The sequence below is a fragment of the Cryptomeria japonica genome, chromosome 1 (genome assembly GCF_030272615.1).
Source record: "Cryptomeria japonica chromosome 1, Sugi_1.0, whole genome shotgun sequence".
Lineage (NCBI taxonomy): Eukaryota > Viridiplantae > Streptophyta > Pinopsida > Cupressales > Cupressaceae > Cryptomeria > Cryptomeria japonica.
Window position 1 is genome coordinate 397,010,514 of NC_081405.1, and position 26,518 is coordinate 397,037,031.

General features: G+C 36.4%; 1 protein-coding gene across 10 annotated transcripts in view; it reads right to left on the reverse strand.

Moving 5' to 3' along the window:
- Nucleotides 1–26,518, reverse strand: part of LOC131070938 (protein REVEILLE 6) — a 182,125-nt gene that overhangs the window by 110,796 nt on the left and 44,811 nt on the right. For all 10 annotated transcript variants that reach the window (XM_058006639.1, XM_058006636.1, XM_058006640.2 and 7 more), the window contains exons 3-5: nt 4,079–4,202; nt 3,796–3,975; nt 3,557–3,685 (exon numbers count right to left, since the gene is read on the reverse strand). In XM_058006639.1, coding sequence (XP_057862622.1) covers nt 3,557–3,685; nt 3,796–3,975; nt 4,079–4,202 — 433 coding nt within the window. The remainder of the gene's footprint in view (nt 1–3,556; nt 3,686–3,795; nt 3,976–4,078; nt 4,203–26,518) is intronic.

Here is a 26,518-nt window from a genome sequence, read left to right on the forward strand (position 1 = left end):
GGGGGATTCTTGAATAGAGTCAACATTTAGCATGACAAGAATGGACTTTGAATAAGACTCTCTAAAGTGGGTTTGATTGAAGCGTATGATGGCATTAGATCTAGAATTTCTAAATCATAGAGGCGATTGGTATCAAGAAAGGGATTTCAGAATGAGCCATTGCTAGACAAAGGTGTATGATTTTGATCATGCTTGGAAAAAGTGTTTGGTTCATTAGGTAAATTATTTGGATGTTCTTCAATAGTAATGTCACCCTTATCAATAAGGTCTTGAATGAGGTTTTTCAATTTTATACAATCAGTAGTTCTAAGTCCTTTGGTCATATGGTATTCACAAAATTTTGTATCATGTCACCATGTTGGTTTGATACGAGGTTCATAGTGAACAATTCCAGGTAATGTAATGATATTTGACTGGACCAATTTTCTTAAGAAAGATTCGACTGTTTCTCCAAGATTAGTGTATTTTTGTGTTGATGTTTGGATAATGTTTGCTATGGGTTTGTTGTCCATTTTTGTTTTTCTTGCTTTTAGACCTAGTGACAGGAGGCATAAAAGAGACTCGGAGACCTTAGAGATGAGATGCAAGCAATATGAAATCTAAAGACTGTGCTTTTGGATTTTTGGAATATTAGGATTTTTTTGGATTTTAAAGATTTTTCAAATGTTTTTGAGATTCTCGGGATTAAAGACATGCAAAAGCAAAGGCAACCTAGGATTGTCAAAGGAATGCGTAGAACTTGGATAATGAAACTTGATGGTGATTGATTAGTCAAACTAAGCATAATTAATCCTTTAATTCATAATGGGCAGAAATAGCTTACCAATCTGCTGTTTGTACATAAATTGCTTTGCCAATGAATGATCGATCCAAAGTTTGCCTTTTCTCTCCTTCATCGATGCCTTTTCTTTTCCCATCCTAACCTATTTTATAGTCTTCACATTGATAGAAAAGTTGTGTCTCTTCTACCCACACAACCCCCAAAAAGATGGCATCCCTTGATAAATACAATTTTATTTGTGAATCGCTGCCACAGGATACATTTTCATAACCGTTACTAATATGTAATTAGTATAACAATCGCTGCCCCTTCATGTAATTGTCTTTGTTAAATATACACATCGTAGCAATTGTCTCCCATCATAATTGCTGTTCATAAAAACTTCATTATTAATACTATCTGAATTGCTCCCTGTGGTACTAAAACTGCTGCTCTCTTTTAATGCATGTATTAGTAATTAATTGTTGCAAGGCAGACAGATCTGGTCTGCCACTAACTATGTGTTTGCTAATGCCTTCATCGATAGGATGTAGCCAATAGGAATTACCTTCAGGTATGATAAGTCTTCATTGTTATGCCAATAGGTTTTGCTTACGAGACCTTCATGAGTACTTGCGTGCCATCAGTGTTATGGCCACCGATTCACTATGTTCTCAAGTCTTCATTCCTTGATCATGGGAATGGGTGCATATCAATTCCTTGTCTTCATCACTTCATCTTATTCTCTATGTTTCACTTGGAGGTTTGATACAAAAATCATGAAGCCTTATGGAATAAGACGATTTTCCACAATGTCTCTATGCTACAATTGTTATAAATATACAGCTAACTATTAGTACTATATACAATTGTTAATCTGATTATTCGGTCAAAGATGGGGACATGACACTCCAAGACTTTCCCTCCTAAATTGTTTAATTCTCAGTTAGTTATAAATCCACAAAAAATAATATTATATTAAAATTGAATATATTTAATAAATTCAAAAACATTATAATTACAATATGTTTTAAAACTTTAATTTAAATACTATTTATATAGAAATTATAAATATATTATAATATATTCAAAAACATTTTAATAAAAATATGTTTAAATCTTAATTTAAATATTATTCATATATAAATAATAAATATATTATTATTAAAAATCTAATTTTAATATATTGGGCAACTTGACGATCTAATTTTAAAATCTGGTTTTAGAATTTAATTTTAATATATTATAATTCTTGTTTAAACATCTCTAGACACTGATCGAGGGCAACATGTTCATTCTACAATCTATTAATATCTTCCTGGCGGTGAAATTTCATTGGCGAATGAAGTTTCCACTATTCGTTTTGAGCTGTTGCAGATGTGGTGGCCGGACTGGACCTGGTATGAACCCGGGGATGAACCAAAGTCGTACCCGAATCCGTATCGGACCCAGCTCCGATTCCACCCCTATGGGTACAAACCCAGTATCTTAGGTTTAATTCAATCAATCAAACAAATCTTTGAAAATAAGAAACTCATGAGCTAAAAAATTTGTGCAGAACTAACATTATCAATAACCATGAACATCTAAATGATTTTTTTTATAAATGCAAACGTATCACTTTTTCCCTCCTTGTCTAATCAGAAGTGCGAACCAGTCATCAATCCAATGCAATATGCTACTGAAACCAGCACATGGAGGAAAACTGGCATTTGTTACAGGTTACACCCATAAGCTGTTATATATAGTTTTCATTCAATTCGCGTACATGCACAAATACTGTAAAATCATATTTTATAACCCTTCTTGTAAAACTTCTGAGTTAGTGATTTTAAAAACTATAGCATCCGAGTCCTGAAGACGAGTGTACCAGAGCATAGCAAGCTAAAAAACCACTATCAGTATGTTTTTGATGTTCTTGGATACCTTGAAAAGGCAAATTGATTTGTAAAGTTGCAAAATCTTCTGGACTTTTCCCATATTGACTTTCTCCAGGGTAAGCCCTCATGTTATCAATTCTACCTTAACTTTGCAAATCAGTTCTTAATTACAACTACCTACAATAAATTTCAGCACTTAATTAAGCACATTTCTGAGTTAATTGCTGGTTTCTCAAACAAACGTAATCATACCATGGCAAGTTCATATGTGATAAGAATAGTGTTAGCGAATTAGCTATGGAATACCTATGTTAGTTACAGATTAAAATATTTGCAAGTTGGACACTTAATGAGCCCTTTGGTAAGTTGTATTTGCCCAGGCACAGCAATAGAGGGAGATCCCCGTAGCATGATTCCTATTTAGTAGGAACCATAGATCTATCATGCATCAATGATGGTGATGGATGATGAATATGTGTGCATGCTTATGTGCCACAATATTATATTCTCTGATGTTTAGAATTAAAAATTGACAGGCTAGACATGAAGTGAGAAAGAAATACAAAGAACAAAGTAGTAAGTTGACAAGGTGGTTATATCAACCAGAATAGTCAAGATTCTTTTTAATCTTTTGTTTTTACAGTTTTTAAATCAACAAAGGAAATTATGAACATCAAATATAGAGAAAACAAGGCAACCTCCTTTCAAAAAACGCATGATGTGCAATTAACAGATCTCAAAATCATATTTAACAGTGGAAATTTATAGTAACATGCCTTTTCCATTCTCTGTTGAAGAAATTGTGTCACCAACTTAAAATATGCTTCATAATCCATACATGTGTTTCCAATTACAATAGCTGCAGTGATTACAACGCTGATCCAGAATATTATAGATAAACCTAGAATACACCCACCTCGAACTGGTAAACTTTGGCTCCCTTGCTCAGGGATTTGAGAATGTGGTGGCCATGTCCTAGGAGAACTCTCAGCACTGCCACTACTGCAGTTATTCCCTGTTCCAAGGCTTGCCGTTCCCACATCATCTGAAGGAAGCCAAGAGGAATATGTTAGAATATGTGTAAACTTTACTGTGACAAGAGGCTGAACATGCTATATACTTATATTGAAAGAGCTTGTCAACAAGTATGGTGACCTTTATGTGCATATATAACACTTGTTGAAGGTATAGTATGATGAACCCAGGAAGAAACAGTTGGACTGGAGATGCCAGATTTCTTAAGTATGGAAGATGACTCTGCCCTTTGAGAATATCCTGACTCTTGCTGGGAAGAAGCAGATGCAAATGCAGGTGACACTTGCTGCGGCAAAGGAACTGCAAGTCACATAGAAATATATTAGTAAAATTATGTTTAAAGGCAGCAATAAATCATCACAAATATGCTAACAGCAAGTCTACACAATATGGTTTTGGTTACCATTTTTCGAGGCTTTCTGTGGATATGGATGAGCTGCCTTGCGTTTTGGACGAGGAGGTGGAACATGCTCTCTTGTACCATTCTTTTGGACCTTCAAAAAGTACTTTTGGGCATGACTTCGAATCTGTGAGTACACATTCAATTATCAAGGAAATGAAAGGGCCAAGTGAAATTGCAGCCTCTAATTTCTGTAGGCAAAAATCACCTTTTAAAAGCATGTCTAGAAATAGTTATACAAATAACATTAACAAGCAACCATCGGCATAAAAAAATATTGAACGTTAAGCAGGCAATAATAAGATCCAACCCATCTTCCACAGTCCTATTATCAAAAGAAGAATATGATGTTCTCCTCCACCATAAATTTTTAAAAAATGATATATGGAATATCTTGTAAAGATAACTAATTCTAACATATAATCATGATTTTTGGCATTGGAAGAGAAAACAAAGATGCAACGGGCTTCTTTTTATAAAGGAAATAATTTGGTGTTCAATTGATATACAAGTTTTCATCTTTTCTTATGAAATTGTTACAAAGGAAGATTTTATTACACAGTAAAGTACCAAAACTTGAAAAGTTTTACAAAGCAATCAAATAGGAAATTTCTTATGAAATGATTTCACCGATGAGACATTCCAACTTGCCACTAATACAATCTGCGATCTTAACTCTTATTGTGGAAGACATATGGTATTATAAACAAAGGAAAAAATGAGCTTCCAGATTAGAAGATGATAAAAATATGAACAGAAATCAAGAGACTGATCCTAGAACCTAACATTCATGTGATTTTAAAAATCTAGAAATTCCCAGCTACACAATTGCCTGCTCCTTGATTTCCCACAATCCTCCTTCCATTCCACTTGGTCAAATCTTGCACAATTCTGGCTAGCAGGTTGACTTCATCACCGGTAGAATCAAGGGGAACTTCATGTCCTGCTGCAGATTAGTGATACTCTAATCTTCTGCGGGATTCACAATAAAAACCTGCCCAATATTTCACAGCCAATCTTCTTGCCATAGCCAAACATCAGGTGATACTTAATAGTGATTGGACATTCCAATTGTTTTCAATAAAACTTATTTTCCACAAGTTTATCTAGACATGGTCACCAGTTATTAAAATTTAAAAACGAAACCCAGTGTTCTTCATGTTTATTCTCTACAACCATACCAAGATCTTATTAACTTGTTGAAAAGATGGATTTCATGTGTTCAATGAATTGTTCTGCTTTTACCTGCTCCATCGACACTTGGGGTGTTGATGATATGCTCATGGAAATAATGCCCGTGATGTCAAGTGGTGCTAACAACCAGAAGTCAAACCAAGCTTAGAAAGTGTTATGTTTAATTGAGTTGTGCATGGATTGATTATATCTAAGTTGGATGTAGGGTAATTTCTTGAAACATGTAATGCCCGTGATGTCAAGTGGTGCTAACAACCAGAAGCCAAACCAAGCTTAGAAAGTGTTATGTTTAATTGAGTTGTGCATGGATTGATTATATCTAAGTTGGATGTAGGGTAATTTCTTGAAACATGTAATGTCCCCTTGCTGGACCACTCTAAATTTTACCTTAAATTCACAAAACCAAATGAAAAAAAGCATATAATATAGTTAGAGGTACATTTTTTACTTAAGAATAAGATGAGCTAAGCCTGTTGTGGAAACCTGCAATCAAGTTAGGTAACATTGTAGACACAGTTCATGAAATAAATCTATTATTAGAGAAAGGAAATCATATATTCATCAAAATGCAGCAAGTCTGATTTGTATGTGAAACTCAGTCATATAAGATACAGAATAAGGAGGCATGGTAGGAGGCATGGTAGGGTGCCCTAAGATGGCCATTCTCCCTCCATGCAATCCTCCTCCATTCTTCCATGGCTGGAGATCTTTGGGTTCATCCACAATCCCTCAACATAGGGGCTGGAAGGGGAATGGCAATAGGGTGCGCTTAGCTGTTCTATCCCTCTCACAGTGCAATAGGGTGCCCTAATAGCTGTTCTCCCTCCTTGCCACTGTAGCAGGGTGCCCTAAAGCTGTTCTCCCTTAATGCAGATTCCTTCCTGAATCCTTACCCTTTGTGACAGACTGTTGCAATGCTGTTATGTATTATTTAATACTTATTCGTGTGTGTGTGTCTGTGTATTAATCAGTCATAAACAACAACATATTATTAATCATCAGTACCAGATATAAATAGCATTCATCATGCTATGTATAAAGAACTCATACCAAACCACAAGTATGTTTGAACTGCTGTATATTTACTTATTAATCTTAAATCTGATTTGATCGATGCCTCCTTGAATGCATAGGTGTTGTTCTCTAGTACTCCTTCATCGGGTTTGCAAGGTCATGTCCTTTCCCAAGGTCACAGCCCTCTCAAGAATGGAGTTTCCTCATACTGTCTTTTGCCCCTTAACAACCCATTGTTGTTTGGGTGTAATCGTATCCCCATCAATAATTAATAACACATGTATTAATTTAAAAATGAACCTATTACATGCCCCTTAATCTTATCACAGCATTGTTATCTTATATAGGGATCACTGTTTGTTAATGTGCAATGAAATCGCTCCTCAACAATAATTATGTGTGCATTTGTAAAGTGATTGCTGTATATCAATCAACCTATCTACCAGTGCCGGGTTAGATTGCTTTCTCCCAATGGGATACAAATCATTACCTTCCCTTTGCTATTTGTCTGGGTATGGTCTGGATCGCAAGTAAGACAATTTTCTGCATATCTAATTTTTATCATTCTTATTTCCGATTTATTTCTCTGTTTGAGCAGTATCATTTTGGTCTGTTAATCGACCCTTAATAGGATCTTTGTTTTATTCTACTGAGTCTGAAGGGCTGCAATCTCTCTGAGATAAAGGTTGTGATCTAATTGTTATACAAGCTACAATATATGTTGATGGGGCCATGACGAAACACATACTAAGGTGCTAATGGTTGAAGATCTTGACTTGTACAAAGTTCTATTTACAACATCAGATTGACCAACTCTACTTGGAATGCAGTGGATCATTGGTGCTTAGTATCCATTATTTCCCAAATAGATTTCAAGAAATGACACATGAATTTAAAATCTCAATCAGATATAATAGATATAAGAGCAACACGTATATCTTATCGTAACTTTTTACTTCAACATTCAAGACCTTCAGCAAGCATATCAAGCTATGTCACCGCATTCGCCAAATTTTCAACTTCCAGTTCAATATTTGGCGAACTTATAAAAATCCTATGAAATTCACAAAAATTCGTTAAAAATTTGCTGGATAACAGGCAGAGGATTTGCGGTCAACGAATGACCACTTCACTAATGTCGTCGGGAGGTATGGGGACTGCGGAAGGGCCGCAGGTCGACAGTATGCCCAACCGCCGGTAGGGTTTCTAGTCGCGTCGGGAGAAAGACAGTATAAATTTATTATCTTGCCCGATATAATTCTCGATGCCGCATCAGGAGACAAACGATATAAATTTATAATCTTAGCCCGATCTAATACCCGATACAATGCTAACTAAAATGCCCGATAATATTGACAACCTCCTATAACGAACAAATTTTTGTATAATGTTGTTGCCCGATTTAATATAAATGTTAACTAATATATTAACATTTATTATAAAAGTTGTCAGATTTAACATTAATATACTTTTGGAGATATCTTCAAAATGAAAGTCAATATTAAGATAGATATTAAAGAAGTTCAGGATAAAATTCAAGTGGAAGGCCTTTCTGAGGATTTGAGGAATTCTGAAAACAGGCTGCTTTCCAAATACCATGAAATTATCTCTAATGAAGAAACCTTTTGGAGACAAAGATCAAGAGCGTTATACTTGAAGGAAGGTGATAAAAATACCCGGTTTTTCCACGTGACTGCTCTTAAGCATAGGGCGGCCAACAGGATCTCCAGCTTATCTAGTAATAGGGGTATTTTGTCGGATGAAGATGAAATTAGAAAGGAAGTTGTGGATTTCTTTAGTAATCTTTTGGGTGGTGAGGATTCTCTGGATATCAGAAATCAAGACCTTCTTGCTCAAGCTATCCCTACCATTTTAAATGAGGATGACAACAAAAATCTATCTAGGATCCCTTCAAATCAAGAGATCAAAAAGACAGTTTTTTCCTTTCTTGGAGACAAGTCTCCTGGTTTGGACAGATTCCCTATGTTCTTCTTTCAAAAATTTTGGAATATTGTGGAGATTGACATCTGTAATGGTGTTAAAGAATTCTTTGGGTCTAGACGGCTTCTCAAAAAACTCAATGCTACCTTTATTGTCCTCATCCCTAAGATCCCTGGAGCTGATTCTCTCAATAAGTTTAGACCTATTAGTCTTTGTAATTCTTTTTACAAGATTATATCTAAGGTGCTCCCTTCTAGAATGTTGGATATCCTTCCTCGCATTATTTCTGCCCAGCAAAAGGGTTTTGTCCCTGGTAGACAGATTCTGGATTCCATCATTTTGGTTCATGAGAACATTCATTCTCTAACTGACGCTAAAACACAGGGCTTTTTTCTGAAGCTGGATATGTCCAAGGCCTATGACAAAGTGAATTGGCAATTCCTTTTCAGAATTATGAATGCTTTTGGGTTTGGGAAAAGGTGATACAGCTATATTCTCAGCTGACTAGTACTACCTCTTCTGTTGTTATTATTAACGGATCTCCGTCCAGTTTCTTCAAAAGTTTTGGAGGCCTAAGACAGGGGGATCCTATCTCTCCTATCTTGTTTACTATATCGGCAGAAAGTTTGGCCAAATTTATTATGAGAAGTGTGGAGGAAGGGAAACTCAAAGGCCTTAAGCCTTCCTAGTCCAACTTAACCTGTACTCATGAACAGTTCGTAGATGACTCTATTACCATGGGAGAAGCTACCATAAGAGAAGCTAGAAATATGAAGATTGTCATGGATTCCTATGAAGCTGCTTCTGGGCAAAATATAAATTGGGATAAGAGTTCTTTGTTCTTCATCAACACCCCTGTGGATAGACAAACAAGGATTGAAAGATCCTTGGATGTAAAATTGTAGAGTTTCCTTCTACTTATTTGGGTCTCCCTTTGTGCTTAAAGCCTTCGGAGAATTTCTGGATGAAGCTGGTTGATAGATTTAATTCCAAACTGGCTGGGTGGAAGGGAGCCCTCCTCAACCAAGCAGGTAAGGTGACGATGCTTAAGGCTACTCTTCAAAATCTGCCTATCTATGCCCTTAGTCTGTTTAAGATCCCCAAGAAGTTTGCTGAGGCCATTGAAAGAATACAAAAAAAATTCTTATGGTCAGGAGTGGAAGATAAAAATAGAATCCCCCTTATTGCCTAGAATAATATTTGCACTCCTAAGGCTTTTGGGGGCCTGGGAATAAGGAGCATTATGACTATGAACAATGCCCTGTTAGCTAAACAAATTTGGAGAATGAAAGGGGAGGAAAGGGAATGGAATTCCATTTGGAAAAAGAAATACCTTCATATGCAACCGTCTGATGAAGAATTTATGGATAATTCCTTCCTTGTGGATGGCTCTGCTATTTGGACTGTTGTTCAAACGGCTAAAGTCTGGGCTGTTGCTGGAAGAAAGTGGAAACTAGGTAATGGGAGAATTATCAGATTCTGGGAGGACAGATGGCTAATGGATAAACCGCTGGAGGAAATCCCCATTCTTAATGAATGGAAAGACTGGTTTAAAAGCAGGTATGGAGACCTTGTTAGGGACTACTGGAGAAATGGTAAGTGGATTGAGTTTAGCCAGGTTTGTCTGGGCCTAAGATTTTTGGAGACCTTGCTCTCTTCCAAAATCTTCATGGAGCATTCTGAGGATTGTATGATTTGGAAGCAAACTTCTGATGGGCGATATTCTCTTTCTTCAGCTGTCTCTATACATTACAAAGTTCCAAATGCGATTCCTCTGTGGGCGAAAGTGTGGATGAAGAATTTGACTCCCAAAATTAATATCTTCTTTTGGATCTTTATCTAGACTAACGTGCTAACCCTTGATAATCTCCCTAAGTGTGGATTTGTTTTTCCTAACAAGTGCTCTCTTTGTTGCAGGGTCGAGTCGTCTGCCTGCCATATCCTCTACCAGTGCACTTTCAGTCAAGATATTTGGAATATAATTCTTAATAAGTGGAAGTTGAGCTGGGATTTCCCGAACTCACTGGAAGAGTTCTGGCAGCAATGGTTTATCTTCTTTTGGATCTTTATCCAAAATAAGGTGCTAACCCTTGATAATCTCCATAAGCGTGGATTTGTTTTTCCTAACACGTGTTGTCTTTGTTGTAGGGAGGAGGAGTCTACCTGCCATATCCTCTACCAGTGCACTTTCAGTCAGGATATTTGGAATATAATTCTTAATAAGTGGAAGTTGAGCTGGGTTCTCCCAAACTCACTGGAAGAGTTCTGGCAGCAATGGTTTTGCCCTAGCTCTAATTCTAAGAATGTTGAGCTCTGGAAACTTATTCTCCCTATTGTCACCCGGAACATCTGGAAGGAGCATAACAACAAGATTTTTAGGGAAAAAAGTGTGAACCCTGAAGTGGTGGTGGATAAAATTTATAGAGGGATCCATGATTGCTTATATGGCATTGATACTGGATTATCTGCTAAGGAAGATTTTAATGAAAGATGAAACCTTTCCAATAGCAAAAAAAGCAAGGATAAAGGTAGAGATGGTCTTTTCTGCAGCTTTCCTCCCCAAGGATGGATCAAGGCCAATTTCGATGGGGCATCTAAGGGAAATCCTAACAATGCTGGATATGGTTACGAAGCTTCGGCTACCCTTAATACTCTGATTATTGCTAAAAATCTCCATCATGACAAATTATGGTTGGAGGGAAATTCTCTTAATATTATTATATGCCTAAAGGGTGAAGCTGAGCCTTCGTGCTCTATCGAAAATATCATTTTTAAGGCCAGAGAAATTATTACTAGTTTTAAATCTGTTATTATTGAGCATGCTTTTAGGGAAAAAAATGTCGTCACGAACGGTCTTGCTAACCTTGGCGTTATATCCAAAAAACAAAGCATATGGAATGGTGAAGTTAATATTGATTTCAATATTAAAGACCTCATTACAAAGGCCAGAATTATGGGGAAAGAAAGATTGCATTTTAATCATGGTTGTATTAATGATTAAACATCAAAACTTAAAAAAAGTAGATGATAGCTTGTGAGAAGGGCAGAGTTTTAGATAAGAATAATAAAAATTTGCACACTCTGAGGGGGCTTATTTTCAAGTGTCCGAGTGTCATCTGGAAGCTCGCTTTGAATTTACTGAAGCAGAAAAATTGCAGAACGAATTCAAGAATGGGAGGTGACCTTAGAAGAGAGGAACCCGATAACCCTTCTAGATGGCAGGAGATGCCCAAGGTCTGGACGAAGCTGGAGAGGGGTTTTATGACATCGTTCATGGAAAAACTGGTGGATTATGACAAAAGCAGAGTTAACTTGGCGGTTACTAGAGTGACTGAAAACTGGAAAAATGGCACTTTCAAAATCCATGGTGTCAAATTCAAGTTGGACGCGGACCTCATCTCTACGGTCACAGGTTTGCCCCATACTGGCCTTAATTTCTTTAGGGACGTGAAAGTCTCCAATAATGATGTGAAGCTCTTTCCGCGCAAAGATAAGGAGAGAGCTAAATTAGGCAAAGCGTCTGGGGGATATTATGAAGTGTCTAACATTAAAAAAATTTCAGGTTTTGTGCTTAATGCCATTATGGAGTATATCATTGTGGAGGGTCGCTTCACTAGGGTCCATACCTATCACTTTGTGCTTCTGAACCACTTTAAGCATGAGAAATGGGTGTCTCTTCCTGATTACCTTTTCAGGTCCCTGTCACGCTCGTTGAACAAGCACAGTAAGAACCCCTCTTCTCCTGTGCTACATTATGGTCTTATTTTGCTCATTTATGAGAGCATTGTAAGATTTTGGCGATTCAGCGAAACAAAAGGTTGTCGGTGTCCCTAGGCAAAGGCAAGAGGAAAAGTGAGGATTCTAGGCCCAGCAAGGATGAGCAAAAACAGAGTAAAAAGGCTAAAAAAGGCTCTGTAGAGAAAAATGTGGAAGACACGGATTTAAGCCATAAACATAAGGATGTCTTCGGAGGTTGATCCTGAGTATACGGGAAAAGAAGGTAGTGATATGGAGACTGATGATACTGACAGGGCGGAGAGTTGGAAAGAGGAGAAGAGGAAGAATCTAATCAGAACAGCTCAGTCAAGGAAACATCCGGAATGGACAGTGGTAATGAGAAGGAAAAACAGGAAGAGGATGAGGGTAATAAGGAGGAACCTACCCACAGTGCGAGCCCTAGTGATCTCAACAACCAGCCCATGGAGGAGCCGAATAACCAGAAAAAACAGGAGGACAACGAAATGGAAACAAAGTTGAACAAGAATGAGGATACGAGCATGGAAAAGGATAGAGCTGGTGATGAGATGAATACTGGTATGCTTATCCTGGATAAGCTTAAGAACCAGTCTGATGCTCGTCTGGGTTTCGATAGATGGGTTTATGAAAGAATTAATAAAATGGAAAAAAAGGCTAAACATCAGGAAGAGCAAGGACAGAAAGGTGAAAGCAACCTGGAGCAATGGAAAAAGGAAATGGACGAAAAGGTGGAGAAACTGGAAGTTCAGATTAGCAAGCTGGAGGAAGGGAAGGCTGGCATGAAGAACTTCCTGATTCTGATTCCGGAGATCCTCAACTCTACAACCAGGAACATGGAGGAAATAGCCAAACACCTTGATGGTCCCAGCCCTACCAAGTCTATTGTGGACCTTGTTGTTGAAGAGGCTGCAACTGAGGCTGGGAATGTGGATAGTGCTCCTGGAAGTGCAGCTAAAAGGACCAGGGCGAGCTTGAAAAAGGTTGCCTTGGCTTCATCAAAGGAAATCCCTATCCTTAGGGAGAATATCAAAGAAATGCAAGGGATTAACGAGAAATTGGCTAATGCCCTTAAAAACATAATGTAATTTGTCTTTTTTCTGGTTTTGCTGGTTGTGTTGGACTTTTGTGCTGGGTTTTGCCCAGCACTTTGCTGGTTTTTTCGCTGTCTGTCCCGTTTAGTTTCTTAATGCTCTTATCTTTTATGGTTCCTTTGTAAAGGGTTTCGGGGTCTCTTCAAAACTTGGTTTTCCCGTAAACAAAAACATTAACATACTAAAAATTAAATATTTTTATTTATTTCATTCAAAATTTTAATTATTTATATTTAAAATTTGACAAATTAAAATTAAAATATATAAATATAACTAAACAAATTTAATATTGTTTATTATGATATTTTTTTAGATATATTATTATATTTTCGAAAAAATCAAATCCATATAAAGCGAATTTAATGGCGATTTTTTTTTCGAATTTTTTGTGGCCCGAATTTTTATTAAATTCGCCAACAATAAAATTCAGGCCACAAAAAATTCGAAAAAAAATTCGCCATTAAATTGGCTTTATATAAATTTCATTTTTTAGAAAATATAATAATATATCTAAAAAAATATCATAATAAACAATATTAAATTTGTTTAGTTATATTTATATATTTTAATTTAAATTTGTCAAATTTTAAATATAAATAATTCAAACTTTGAATTAAATAAATAAAAATTTAATTTTTAGTATATTAATGTTTTTGATTACGAGAAAACCAGGTTTTGAAGGGACCTCGAAACCCTTTACAAAGGAACCATAAAAGATAAAAGCATTAAGAAACTAAACGGGACAGACAGCGAAAAAACCAGCACAGTGTTGGGCAAAAGCCAGCACAAAAGTCCAACACAACTAGCATCAACAAGCAAAAACAGAAAAAAGACAAATTACATTATGTTTTTAAGGGCATTAGCCAATTTCTCGCTAATCCCTTCCATTTTTTTGATATTCTCCCTGAGGATAGGGATTTCCTTTGATGAAGCCATGGCAGCCTTTTTCAAGCTCGCCTTGGTCCTTTTAGCCGCACCTCCAGGAGCACTATCCACATTCTCAGCCTCAGTAGCAGCCTCTTCAGCAACAAGGTCCACAATAGACTTGGTAGGGCTGGGACCATCAAGGTGTTTGGCTATTTACTCCATGTTCCTGGTCGCAGAGTTTAGGATCTTCGGAATCACAATCAAGAAGTTCTTCCTGGAAGCCTTCACTTCCTCCAGCTTGCTGATCTGAACTTCCAGCTTCTCCACCTTTTCGTCCATTTCCTTTTTCCATTGCTCCAGGTTGCTTTCACCTTTTTGTCCCTGCTCTTCCTGATGTTTAGCCTTTTTTCCCATTTTATTAATTCTTTCATAAACCCATCTATCGAAACCCAAACGAGCATCAAACTGGTTCTTAAGCTTATCCAGAATAAGCATACCAGTATTCATCTCATCACCAACTCTATCCTTTTCCATGCTCGTATCTTCCTTATCCTTGCTCAACTCTGTTTCCATTTCGTTGTCCTCCTATTTTTTCTGGTTATACGGCTCTTCCATGGGTTGGTTGTTGAGATCACTAGGGCTCACACTGTGGGTCGGTTCCTCCTTATTACCCTCATCCTCTTCCTGTTTTTCCTTCTCATTACCACTATCCATTCTCGATGTTTCCTTGACCGAGCCGTTCTGCTCGGAATCTTCCTCTTCTCCTCTTTCCTCTTCCCCCACTTCCTCATCTTTCCAACTCTCCACCCTGTCAGTATCATCAGTCTCCATATCACTACCTTCTTTTCCCGTATACTCAGGATCAACCTCCACATCCTTATGTTTATGGCTCAAATCCGTGTCCTCCACATTTTTCTCCGCAGAGCCTTTTTTAGCCTTTTTACTTTGTTTCTGCTCGTCCTTGCTGGGCCCAAAATCCTCACTTTTCCTCTTCCCTTTGCCCGGGGACACCGACAGCTTTTTGTTTTCCTGAATCGCCAAAATCTTGCAATGCTCATAAATGAAAAAAATAAGACCATAATGTAGCACAGGAGAAGAGGGGTTCTTACTATGCTTGTTCAACGAGCGCGACAGGGACTTGAAAAGGTAATCAGGAAGAGACACCCTTTTCTCATGCCTAAAGTGGTTCAGAAGCACAAAGTGATAGGTATGGACCCTAGTGAAGCGACCCTCCACAGTGATATACTCCATAATGGCATTAAGCACAAAACCCCCCAAAAAATTTATGTTAGACGCTTCATAATACCCCCCAAACGCTTTGCCTAATTTAGTTCTCTCCTTATCTTTGCGCAAAAAGAGCTTCACAGCATTATTGGAGACTTTCAGGTCCCTAAAGAAATTAAGGCCAGTATAGGGCATACCTGTGACCATAGAGATGAGGTCCACATCCAACTTGAATTTGACACCATGGATTTTGAAAGTGCCATTTTTCCAGTTTTCAGTCACTCTAGTAACCGCCAAGTTAACTCTACTTTTGTCATAATCCACCAGTTTTTCCACGAACGGCGTCATAAAACCCTTCTCCAAATTCGTCCAGACCTTGGGCATCCCCCGCCATCTAGAAGGGTTATCGGGTTCCTCTCTTCTAAGGTCACCTCCCGTTCTTGAATTCGTTTTGCAATTTTTCTGCTTCAGCAAATTCAAAGCAAGCTTCCAGATGACACTCGGACACTTGAAAATAAGCCCCCATAGAGCGTGCAAATTTTTATTATTCTTATTTAAAACTCTGCCCTTCTGACAAGCTATCATCTCCTTTTTTAAGTTTTGATGTTTAATCATTAATACAACCATGATTAAAATGCAATCTTTCTTTCCCCATAATTTTGTCCTTTCTAATGAGGTCCTTAATATTGAAATCAATATTATCTTCACCATTCCATATGCTTTGTTTTTCGGATATAACGCCAAGGTTAGCAAGACCGTCCACGACGGCATTTTTTTCCCTAAAAGCATGCTCAATAATAACAGATTTAAAACTGGTAATAATTTCTCTGGCCTTAAAAATGATATTTTCGATAGACCATGAAGGCTCAACTTCACCCTTTAGGCATTTAATAATATTAAGAGAATCTCCCTCCAACCATGATTTGTCATGATTAAGATTTTTAGCAATAATCAGGGTATTAAGGGCAGTCGAAGCTTCAGCATAATGGCTCGTTTGGTTACCCAAAGGACCAGCAATAGCCACAAGACAACCTCCAGCAAAATTCCTGACAACACCCCCATATCCAGCATTGTCAGGATTTCCCTTAGATGCCCCATCGAAATTGGCCTTGATCCATCCCTAGGGAGGAAAGCTCCAGAAAAGACCATCTCTACCTTTATCCTTGCTATTTCTGCTATTGGAAAGGTTCCATCTTTCATTAAAATCTTCCTTGTCAGATAATCCAATATCAATGCCATATAAGCAATCATGGATCCCTCTATAAGTTTTATCCACCACCACTTCAGGGTTCACACTTTTTTCCCTGAAAATCCTATTGTTACGCGCCTTCCAGATGTTCCAGGTGACAATGGGGAGAATTTTATCCACAATGATTGAAAATCGAATAGGTTTTTTTCTAAAAATTTTGTGGCCAAGGTCGAAGCTGTTTTGGGCATCGAAGTTTTTTTTTTTGGATGTCGTTTTTTTTTGTTCGTGGCCTGCAAAATCGTTTTTTTTCGGAAATCGAAGCCTTGTTTTAGCACACAGCAGGTTTTTTCTGGGCGATTTTTATTGACCGTGGGTGGATTTTTGTGCTCCAAGTTTATTTGCAGGTCTGGTTTCCGGCATGATTTTTTTCGGGTGTAAAAAGCAACAGCTAGGGTTTTTCTCTACCCGGAAATTTCGCGTATCTTTTTTGGTCATTTTTTAACAAAAACGTGGCTGAGTTCCTGCAAATCACATCGGGGTCTACATCTATTTCAGCCTTACAGGTGATTTTTGCAATTTTCGCCTATGTTTCTCCGATGGTAGTTTGTTTTTTTGACTCCCGCATTCTACTTTCTCACACGATTTTCGCCCTTGCCTTTTACAACCTATTTCGGCGCTTTTTTTTTCACAATTTTTAGTGCCGCAACCCGTGATTTTTGTTTGATAGTCTACAATTTCTGGGTATTCTTTGTGTGGCGGCTAGGCTTTCTACTAGCAGCTGAAGCTTTTTAGGACTCTTCCACAAACTTAGGCATCAACAACAATATTTTTTAAAAACTGTATTATTTCCTTTTTTTTTAAATTCGGATATTTTTTCTGCAGGAAAATTTCTTTTTTGGGTTTTCCAGAGTTCAAAGTATTGGGATTTGTGCCAATATAATTGTTTCTTTTACTGATTTTTTTTTTTAAATCAATATTTTTCTGTAGACTTATTTTTCTGATTTTTTAAGAAAAATTACAGGTTTTAAATTTGCAAGAAATTTTAAATTTCTGAGTTTTCAGCAAACCTCGAAGTTCGCACATTGGGATTTGTGCCTCAAATTCGGTTCCAAGGTTTCTCAACATTCAGAATTTTTTTGATCAATTTCTTCTATCTCGTTTTATGTGCCTTCACCAAGTTGACTTGATCAACCTCGATTTCCGTGATGACATCTTTGACCAACATCTTGTTGGAATACAGACAAAAGTTCAACGGCCGCAACTACAACATTTGGAAACAGCGCATGATGACAATATTTGAATATCGTTGCCTTGATCAAATTGTTTTGGGCAAGGCTTCTCACCCTACAGGTCCCCAAGGTTTTCACGATTTTTCCCTAAAAAATTGTTTCTAGGGTTTTTATGATTTTTCCCTGAAAAATTGTTTGTAGGCTTTATAATTTTTCCTTAAAAATTATCATCTGTAATTCGTGAAGATCATGTGAGATTTTGGATATCTGGATTTATGATGAGTGTTCCTATCTTTGGGTTTTAACCTTTATTTTGAAAAAACGATGATTTGTGAAATCTAGTTTTCAGGATTTGACGGTTTTTTCCTCAAAAATCATGCTTTGTTGCAGCCAAGTTTGGCTCACCCCTGGAGTTGCTGGGGTGAACATCTGCAACCATGGTATCTTGAAGTCTATTTTGGAGTTGCTAGAGAAAACACTACTCAATACTCTTCTGCAAAAGTTTTTGCGCTTTTTGTTAAAATCGCATTTGTTTCTCTTTGGAGGGCTTGCCTATTTTTCCTCAAAATCATGGTTTCAGGCTTAGTAATTTGCGTGTGACAGTTCTATAATTCGTGTGTGAGGGTTACATCAATCGGACAAATTCAACTACTCTTGGTCATTAACACTTTGCAAATCCTAGGACGGTCTCCACAATAGCAAAGTGTTCTTACATTTGTGATCAAAAGACCTGCAGTGTCTTTTGTCGGGTACTTAGTTGATACAATGACCATCAAGAGAGGGTATTAGAATAATTAATTCTTTTAGTCAGTTACCTTTTTAGTGGTTCTATTAATGGTCATTTAGTTAGTCATTTAGCTTTTTAATTCGTCATTTAAAGTGCAGCTAATGCTTCTTTTATAAGAACACATAGTTTTCTCTTTAGTGTTTAGCAATTTAGCTTTATTTAGCATTTGAAGCGTTTTAGCTTCATGTTGAAGCTTTAGTTTAACGGTTCGTTCTTTTAGAACACCGTCTTGTAATTCCTTTATATATGGTTGTATATTTGTAATTAATTAATCTGATTATTCAAGATCATTCGATTATTTTTCATTATAGGCCTTTCAAAAGTACATAGATGTTACCAGAAAAGTTGTTTTAGGAAGAAACCAAAACATCTTACTCGTTGCAGATTAAAAACCCAATTTATTACCTTGGCACATTGGTTATGCTGACATTTAAATGGATCTTCATGCAAGAGTAAATATTTCCTTTGGATCCTAAATGTAGATTATTATCAAACACAGACTAAATTTTCTGTGATTTGGATAATTTAATTTCATAGGCCTTTCAATAGATATATGTCAATAGTAATGTTGAACAAATTGAGGAAGAAATCAAAGATCTAAATAATTGTGGATAAATGTAATTTTGTTAGTCTTATTACACCTGCATTATTGGCTTCTTCAACTTGTGCTCTTGAAAGAGAGGTCACAAGTTCAAATCCCACCAGGGGGTAAAGTACGTACGCCTCATTTGTAGTGCAGTTAGGTACCTCCCGCAAGGAGTACAAGGTAGTCCCATATTGCTCTAACCCATCCTAGACCCATATACAGATTGCTGGCATCATGGACTATAAAAGACCCTTTCCTTTCCTTTCCTTTCAATGGATATATTTCATTTCATAGGTCTTTCAATAGATATATGTCAATATTACAGCTAAACAGATTGCGGAAGAGATCAAAGATTTCAATCATTGTGGATAAATGTACTTTTGTTAGTCTTACTACTCTGGCATTATTAACTTCTTCAATGGATATCCATGCATTCATCAATATTTTCTTTTATTTGTACACTCCTCCACTTTACTCTTAATTAAAATTGCAGCTCCTTATGGGAGAGCTTTTGCAAGCACACATTTAAAAAGATGTGCATTTCTTGTCTTTCTTTTATTCCAGGTCTTTCAATAGCACAGTCATTTAAGGAAGAAACCTAAAAAAATGATCCTTGTGGATAGAAATTCTCACTTATCTCTTATTTGTGTGATGGTATATCCCATTCTTGATTTGCATCAGTTTCTTCATTATTGAAGAGCTTTGTAGTTCCTATTGATGTATCCCAAAAAGGAGGGACAACTTTAATTTTTTTTTGTTTTTCATTCTCAATTGTAATAACAGCAAGGGCACAACTTTCCAAGTGAAAACTGTGAACCCATCAAATCATTCAAATTCTCTACCAATATTTCTTTGGCTGACAATTTTTGGAATCTTACAATAGCTTCTGTATACAATGGCCTTAAAGAAAATTCCTTGTTGAAAAGTGTGAATATTGACCGAATATTATAAAAAACGAAAAGAATATATTCTTAAATTTATGCAAACTCTCATCTAGATGACACTACCTGGGTTTGGGCATCACAGATTTCTGCCGATAAGCAGAGCAACTCCATAATGACATTGGCATGTGGTGGTTATCACCTGATAAATGTCTTATTGAGATTAAGTTGAAACAAAGCCTCCTAGTGTACTTTGTTTATTCACACTGTATTCAAGATATTCAAGGATCAACAACTGCCTGGAACCTACAGAATTTATTTACTGTACAATATACAAGATTATTCCTAAAGAAAAAACTTTAATGGGAGGGCTAACCCATATTGCTGGGGAAATTCACAAACTAACATTGTGTTCTCAATTGGTATCAAATTTCAGTAAATTGAGGGCGACATTTCTATTACAACAATTACCTCCACAAAGTTAAGCACTATAAAGATAATAATCCTTCAAAAAAAGGTTGCCACGATAACATCAGCTGTGCAGCTCTTATAGATAGATGTTCATAATTGACTTATTCTGATGAATAAACCCAGCTGCTCGGGCACTCCTTGTCATGGAGTAAGAGCTTGTAAAATTAATATTGTCCCAAAAGCTGGTCAAATTTTGAAAGTATTTTGAGGCTATCATTTCTAATGGAACCATTGCCCCAATACAGTGAGCACAACAAAATAAACTTAGAAAGAAATGAGCTGAGAAGGATAACCAAAAATACATATGATCGCCATGATTACATTGTTGGATGTCTTAAGTCTCTATTTTACTAAATATTCACCCACTCCCAACCTTCAAGAACCTAGTTATAGCATTCTATGTATATAGTATCAGATACAGCAGTACAAAGCTATATATATATATATATATATATTTCAGAGATGAGAGTCCACAAGGGCATGTTTTTGGGACGGAAGTAAACACACACACACACACACACACACACACATATATATATATAGAGAGAGAGAGAGAGATTTCCAAGTTTAGCTGTACATGACATGATACAAGTTTAGACATTCGCATGGTGCATCAAATTTGAGAATCAGAAGTCAATGTTCGCTGTAATGTCCCTTTTTCAGGTTCACTTGCAGTGTAGTTGGCACTTGGCACTGACCACCTGTGTGTGTGTCAGCTTGATCAGAGGGATTGTTTGATATTACCTGCATGCTCAAATAGTTTTGAGGACTTGTTTGATGCTTTCAGATGTTATTTCCAACTTCCAGTGTGTTCTCCAAGATTCTTGGAGGGAGTGTCTATTTTTAGTAAGTCACCCAATCAGGTCCGATTATCATCTTTCATCATCGATATCACTCCTGCGCATTCAATTTTCGATTATGATATTTTCAACCATTGTCACTCATTGGGTGTAATATTGAGCTATATTTAATAAATTTTACTAAGGTCGCCCTTTTAATTAAAATAATTTATTGGGCACCTCAGTATTATAGCTCGTTGGAAAGAGAACAGAAAGTTTTAAATGATGAGATACTGAATTGGTGTCCCATGGGGGCTTTGCTCTTGATCATTTTTGGCCTGCTCCAACTGAACATATGCTACCCTGCAGTGATTTTTTATTTAAAGCTTATTATTAGTATAAAACTGGGGAATTGGAATTAAATCACTTTTTGGAGTTAAATGGCTTATTAAATTAATTAAATGATTTTAAAATGGATCTTCCAAAAAGTTCTCAAGAGAAGGTTATAAAGGGAGGTTTGAGAGCTCATTTGGTATGACATATCATTCATATTATTCATTTTCTCTGATTGAGAAGACCCTTGCAGTTGGGAAATCAAACATGGTTCATCTCTGTCTTTGGAGGACAAAAACCATCTTGGGAAGATCAGTTTCGGTGGTGGAAGATCTACCCTAGATGGTGATTTGGCGTAATCACTCAGATTTCACAATTGGATTCAAATTTTGAGGTTTCTGTCTACTTTGAAGACAAATCTCTGGTTTATTGATAAAAATCTTGGATGCCATTTGTGTGTGTTGGTTATTATCTGCTGAGATCCAATGATTATCAATTTCTTGCTAACGTGGAAAGAAAAAACATCTATTTCGGTATGAATTTAATGATATTTTATGCTGGTCGTTGGGTTGAATTTTGATTGCTTGCTATTAGTATCTGCTGAGCATATAGTTTTATATTCTGGATGGGCATGAGTTAAGGCTCAGCTTGGGCAACAGATTATATGCACATTGAAGACATTGAATATTGTATGAGGTTAAGTCGACCAAGGCCCCTTTGGGTAAGACATGAACATCAGAAAAAGGGTCGAATGATATTAGAACATGATTGGGCACTAACATATGCTCAATTAGAAAACTAAAACAGCCATAAGGAGAGTAAACAGCCATAAGGAGAGTCGAGGGTCTTTTTTAAAGGAAAATATGAGCATTCCTGCCTGGGCCTAAGCATTTTCAGATCAAATATTGAAGCGCGAACAGGTTAAGGGTGTCTTTGGCAAGCGTGGAAGATTCGTTTGTCAGCTGAGCGTAAGGCTAATGTGCCCTAGGCGTGAGTTTCTACAGTTTATTGCTTAAAGAAATGTATCTTTTAATATTGCTGGGTGTAGATCCCTTATTGCATTTGACTGGCATCTAAGAGTGATCAGTTGGAGGTCAACAATTGAATTGAAAGAAGAATGAGTTTCCTGTAAGTGAATAGAACCTGTGTGTGAACAAATAGGAGCAAGTTGAGGATCTGAGGGTGAAACATTCCTCTATGCAAAGCAAAACAGACTGTGAGAAGGTCGTTTATCTCTTATTTTGGATCATTGGGTTTCCTCATGCTTGTTTGGCAGCTTCACAAGTGGCAAGACAGTTATTGCAAGGGTAGTTTAGCCTCATTCAGGACATTGGGAGCTGCATTGCCAAGAAATCTGAGAAGTGATTGTTGCAAAATTAATTTCTGAGCAGCAGACAAGGCATGGAAAATGATTATCAGCATGAGAACCTAGCGCGGAAGCTTAAGTTCACCGACTCAAAAAATTTATAGTTGATGTTCATATTGCAGAGAGATTAAAATAATGTGATAAGGTCAGAGCTTGTCTGAACTTGAAATATGTATACTGATTATATATCTGCACTGTATTTATATTAATAAGAAGTGCATTTCATTATATTCCTCTCCAGTTCATTTGTATGAACTATGAACCCTGCAATGTTTGGATTATAAGCATTTCAAGTACAGCAGTAAATATGACTCTGTAGTTGTGTTTTGAGAATATCATTGCAGTGAAAACATTGTAAAATTCTGATATATATTCATTGATTCAAATATAACAGCAATAAAGAATAAAAATTTCATTGTTCAACGGTAGACTTACCAACCCCCTTTCTTATATTTTTTCTTTTCTTATTTTCACTGTTTTTTAAGTGAAAAAGTTTGAATGTGTGAGCATCCCCAGCTGTCCCAAGGACATAGGTCATCCAAGAGGTACATTTTAGGACATCTCCAGAAAATAGATTTGGGGAATGACATGACACAGGGTGTTTGGGGAGAGCCTCGTTCAAAGTAAAAAATCAAAAGAAAACAAGAATGACAAACAAATTACTATGTCCCATTATAAAGAGATGCACAATGCCTCTATTCTCACAGATACCACTCTTTTCAAATAGGTCACACATCCAAGTTGTGTCCCGTGAAAATAAAATAAAAAGAGAGAAAAAAATAATAGCATGTTTTGCCATTGATGTCACCTGCAAGTACAGTGTGTGTTAATGATCCTGTAAGCAAGCAATAAAATTCAGAAAATCTATACAGGAGTCTACACGGAAATCTGTTCAGAATGTTATTGGTTCAGTTTGTAAATGATAGAGGATAGCATTTTACCATTCTGTTATACAGGGCTTAGATAGTTATATATTCTTCTCATTATGGTTGAATGAATACATATATCGATTCTTCTTCTTATTTTGGTTGAATGCATACACATATCGATTGAAGGTCTGAATGGTTGCAACACGTGGAGTTTATAATACTGTTTGTATGAAGTGGGAGTATCAGATAATATATTTGAAGTCGTTGGTTTTCGCAGTTAGAACTATTTGATAGTTTTAACTAAGTTACAACTAATCTTTGTATTAATATCTAATTGATCCGCGTAGTATCTTTGTGTAAAAATAAACTTCATCAAACATATTACATTCTATTTGCTTTAGGCAAGAAGGAAGAAAAGGCAGTTCTAACTACCGTAGGTAGTTTGGTAGTTCCAACTGAACACATGGGCAGTTCCAACCGAACCATAACCATCTGCTGAACCAAGTCTTTTTTTTAAAAAGCAATTCGTGTCTTTTGCTATGAGTGAATTATGTGTTGTAGAAAAGAAAGAGTATGTATTTCTCTGCAAATATTTGTAGAAGCCAGTCAATCCATAAACAGGAGAACTTCAGTTTGGAAAGCTTGAGACAAGATGGCTATCATATATGTAAAGATGGTATAGCTCTTCACACGTCTATATATTCTGCAGTTTTTAGACACAGTAATACAACAGATTGCAGACTATGTTTTTTTTGTCTTGATTCAGATTTTTGATAAGTTATTTATAACAGTGACAGTGTATCAAACTGCAGATTAACATCTTTTCTAAGTGAATTGAGACAGAGCAACAGAAGGTTGATGAAAATTTCCAGATCATTAATCATTTTTCTGAGTTGAGTTGTAGAAACTCAGAATTTTTGGTTATCATTTCCAGTATATAATCTTGCAGATATACAGAGACATTCAGTATCTTTCAAGTACATAAACATATTCAGCGTGTCTATGTTTTCAGATTATTCAAAATGTTTATTGAGGTTTCAGAATTGTAAAAACATATCTGTATATTTGATTCTAAAAGTGGAAGTTTGTTATGTGAACCAGAGTTGTTGCTCTTAGTTGATTGTGTTGGTGCTCAATAGAGAAGGGATTTGGTGATTCCTTGGGGTGGTGCCCTAAAAGGTTGTAAAACATTTCAATTGTGCAGCCGGATTAGGACAGTAGATCCTAGCAGCATTTCTCACCGTGGTTTTCCCACATTGGGTTTCCACGTAAACTATTGTGCTATGTGTTCTTGTTGTTGCACCTTTCTCAGTTTCAGTTGTTGCATCTTTTATGTCTTTCAGTTTTCAGATTAAAGCTTGGTATAAATTTAAAGTTGTTGTACTACTGATTCACCCCACCCCCCCCCCCCCCTCAGTAGTACTTTTGTGTTCTACAGAAAAGATTCACTAATTATTAAATTGAAATTGAAATGATAATTCGATGTTGTATATAATTAAGGAGAGGAATACCCCTTATATAGAAAATTACAAGACGATCTTTCCATAATGAAAATGATTAAAAATAGAAACACGAAAGATAGAAAGGAAACTTCCTAAATCTAACTAAAGGCGAAAGACATAAATGGAAGTTTCTAAATACTAATTAAATGATTGAGATGACCATTATAGCGATATTACAATATTACTTTAATACCCTCCCTTAATGGTCATCCTACTAACTACCCTACAAACATAATCTACAAGTCATTTGGCCATGAATGCAAAAAAGGCTTCCCCCTTCTCTTCGAAACGCTCTGCAACATGAGCCTGCTTAGACCCTCCTTGTTTCTGCAGAACTTATGTATATGACCAAAATTACAACAATCCTTCGAACCTGAAGTTGGGTAATGAAGCCATCAACTTCTCAAAAACTTCAATTTTTGTTGACAAAAAATTGGCAAAAAACTAAAACCACAATTTTGTGGAAAAATCAGCAAACCCTCCACCACGATTTTTTTTTGGAAAAAATCAAAAAACCCACCCCCATGATTTTTTATAGAAAAAATCAGAAAACCTACCACCATGATTTTTTATGGAAAAAATCAGAAAACCCACAACCATGATTTTTTAGGAAAAAAATCAGAAAACTCAAAAAAGCTACAGACTGAAACCCTTCTCAGTCGCTGCCAAAAAATCTTCACACAGCAAACTACCTTGTCATCATGTGGAAAAAATAGACCCAACACATAGAAATCACGGCCCTCAAAACCCTCCACAATTTTTTGTGGAAAAGAATCAGAAAATCCATCATGATTTGTTTTGGGAAAAATCAGGAAACACAAAAAAACAGCAAAACCCTTCATGATTTTTTGTGGAAAAAATCAAAAAACTCTCCAGAAGAGAAAGAACCCACAATTTTTGTGTGAAAAAATTTTGCAAAAAAAAAATAGAGAAATCACAATTTTTGAAGAGAAAAACATGCAAAACCCTCCATGATATTTTGTGGATAAAAATCAAAAAACCCATCCATGATTTTTTAGGAGAAAATCGTACAAAACCTCCCCAATTTGTGCAAAAACTTTACTTGCGGCCATCACAAGTAATAAACAAAAATAAAAACTCCCTAATTTTTGTGGAAAAATCCAAGCAAAACCATTGATTTTTTTCCACAAAAATGCCAAAAAAGAACTTAAGCTTTGATACCATGAAATGATAATTCGATGTTGTGTATAATTGAGGATAGGAATACTCCTTACATAGAAAATTACAAGAAAATCTTTCCATAACAAAAACAATCAAGAATAGAAACACGTAAGACAGAAAGGAAACTTCCTAAAACTAACTAAAGACAAAAGACATAAATGGAAGTTTCTAAATACTAATTA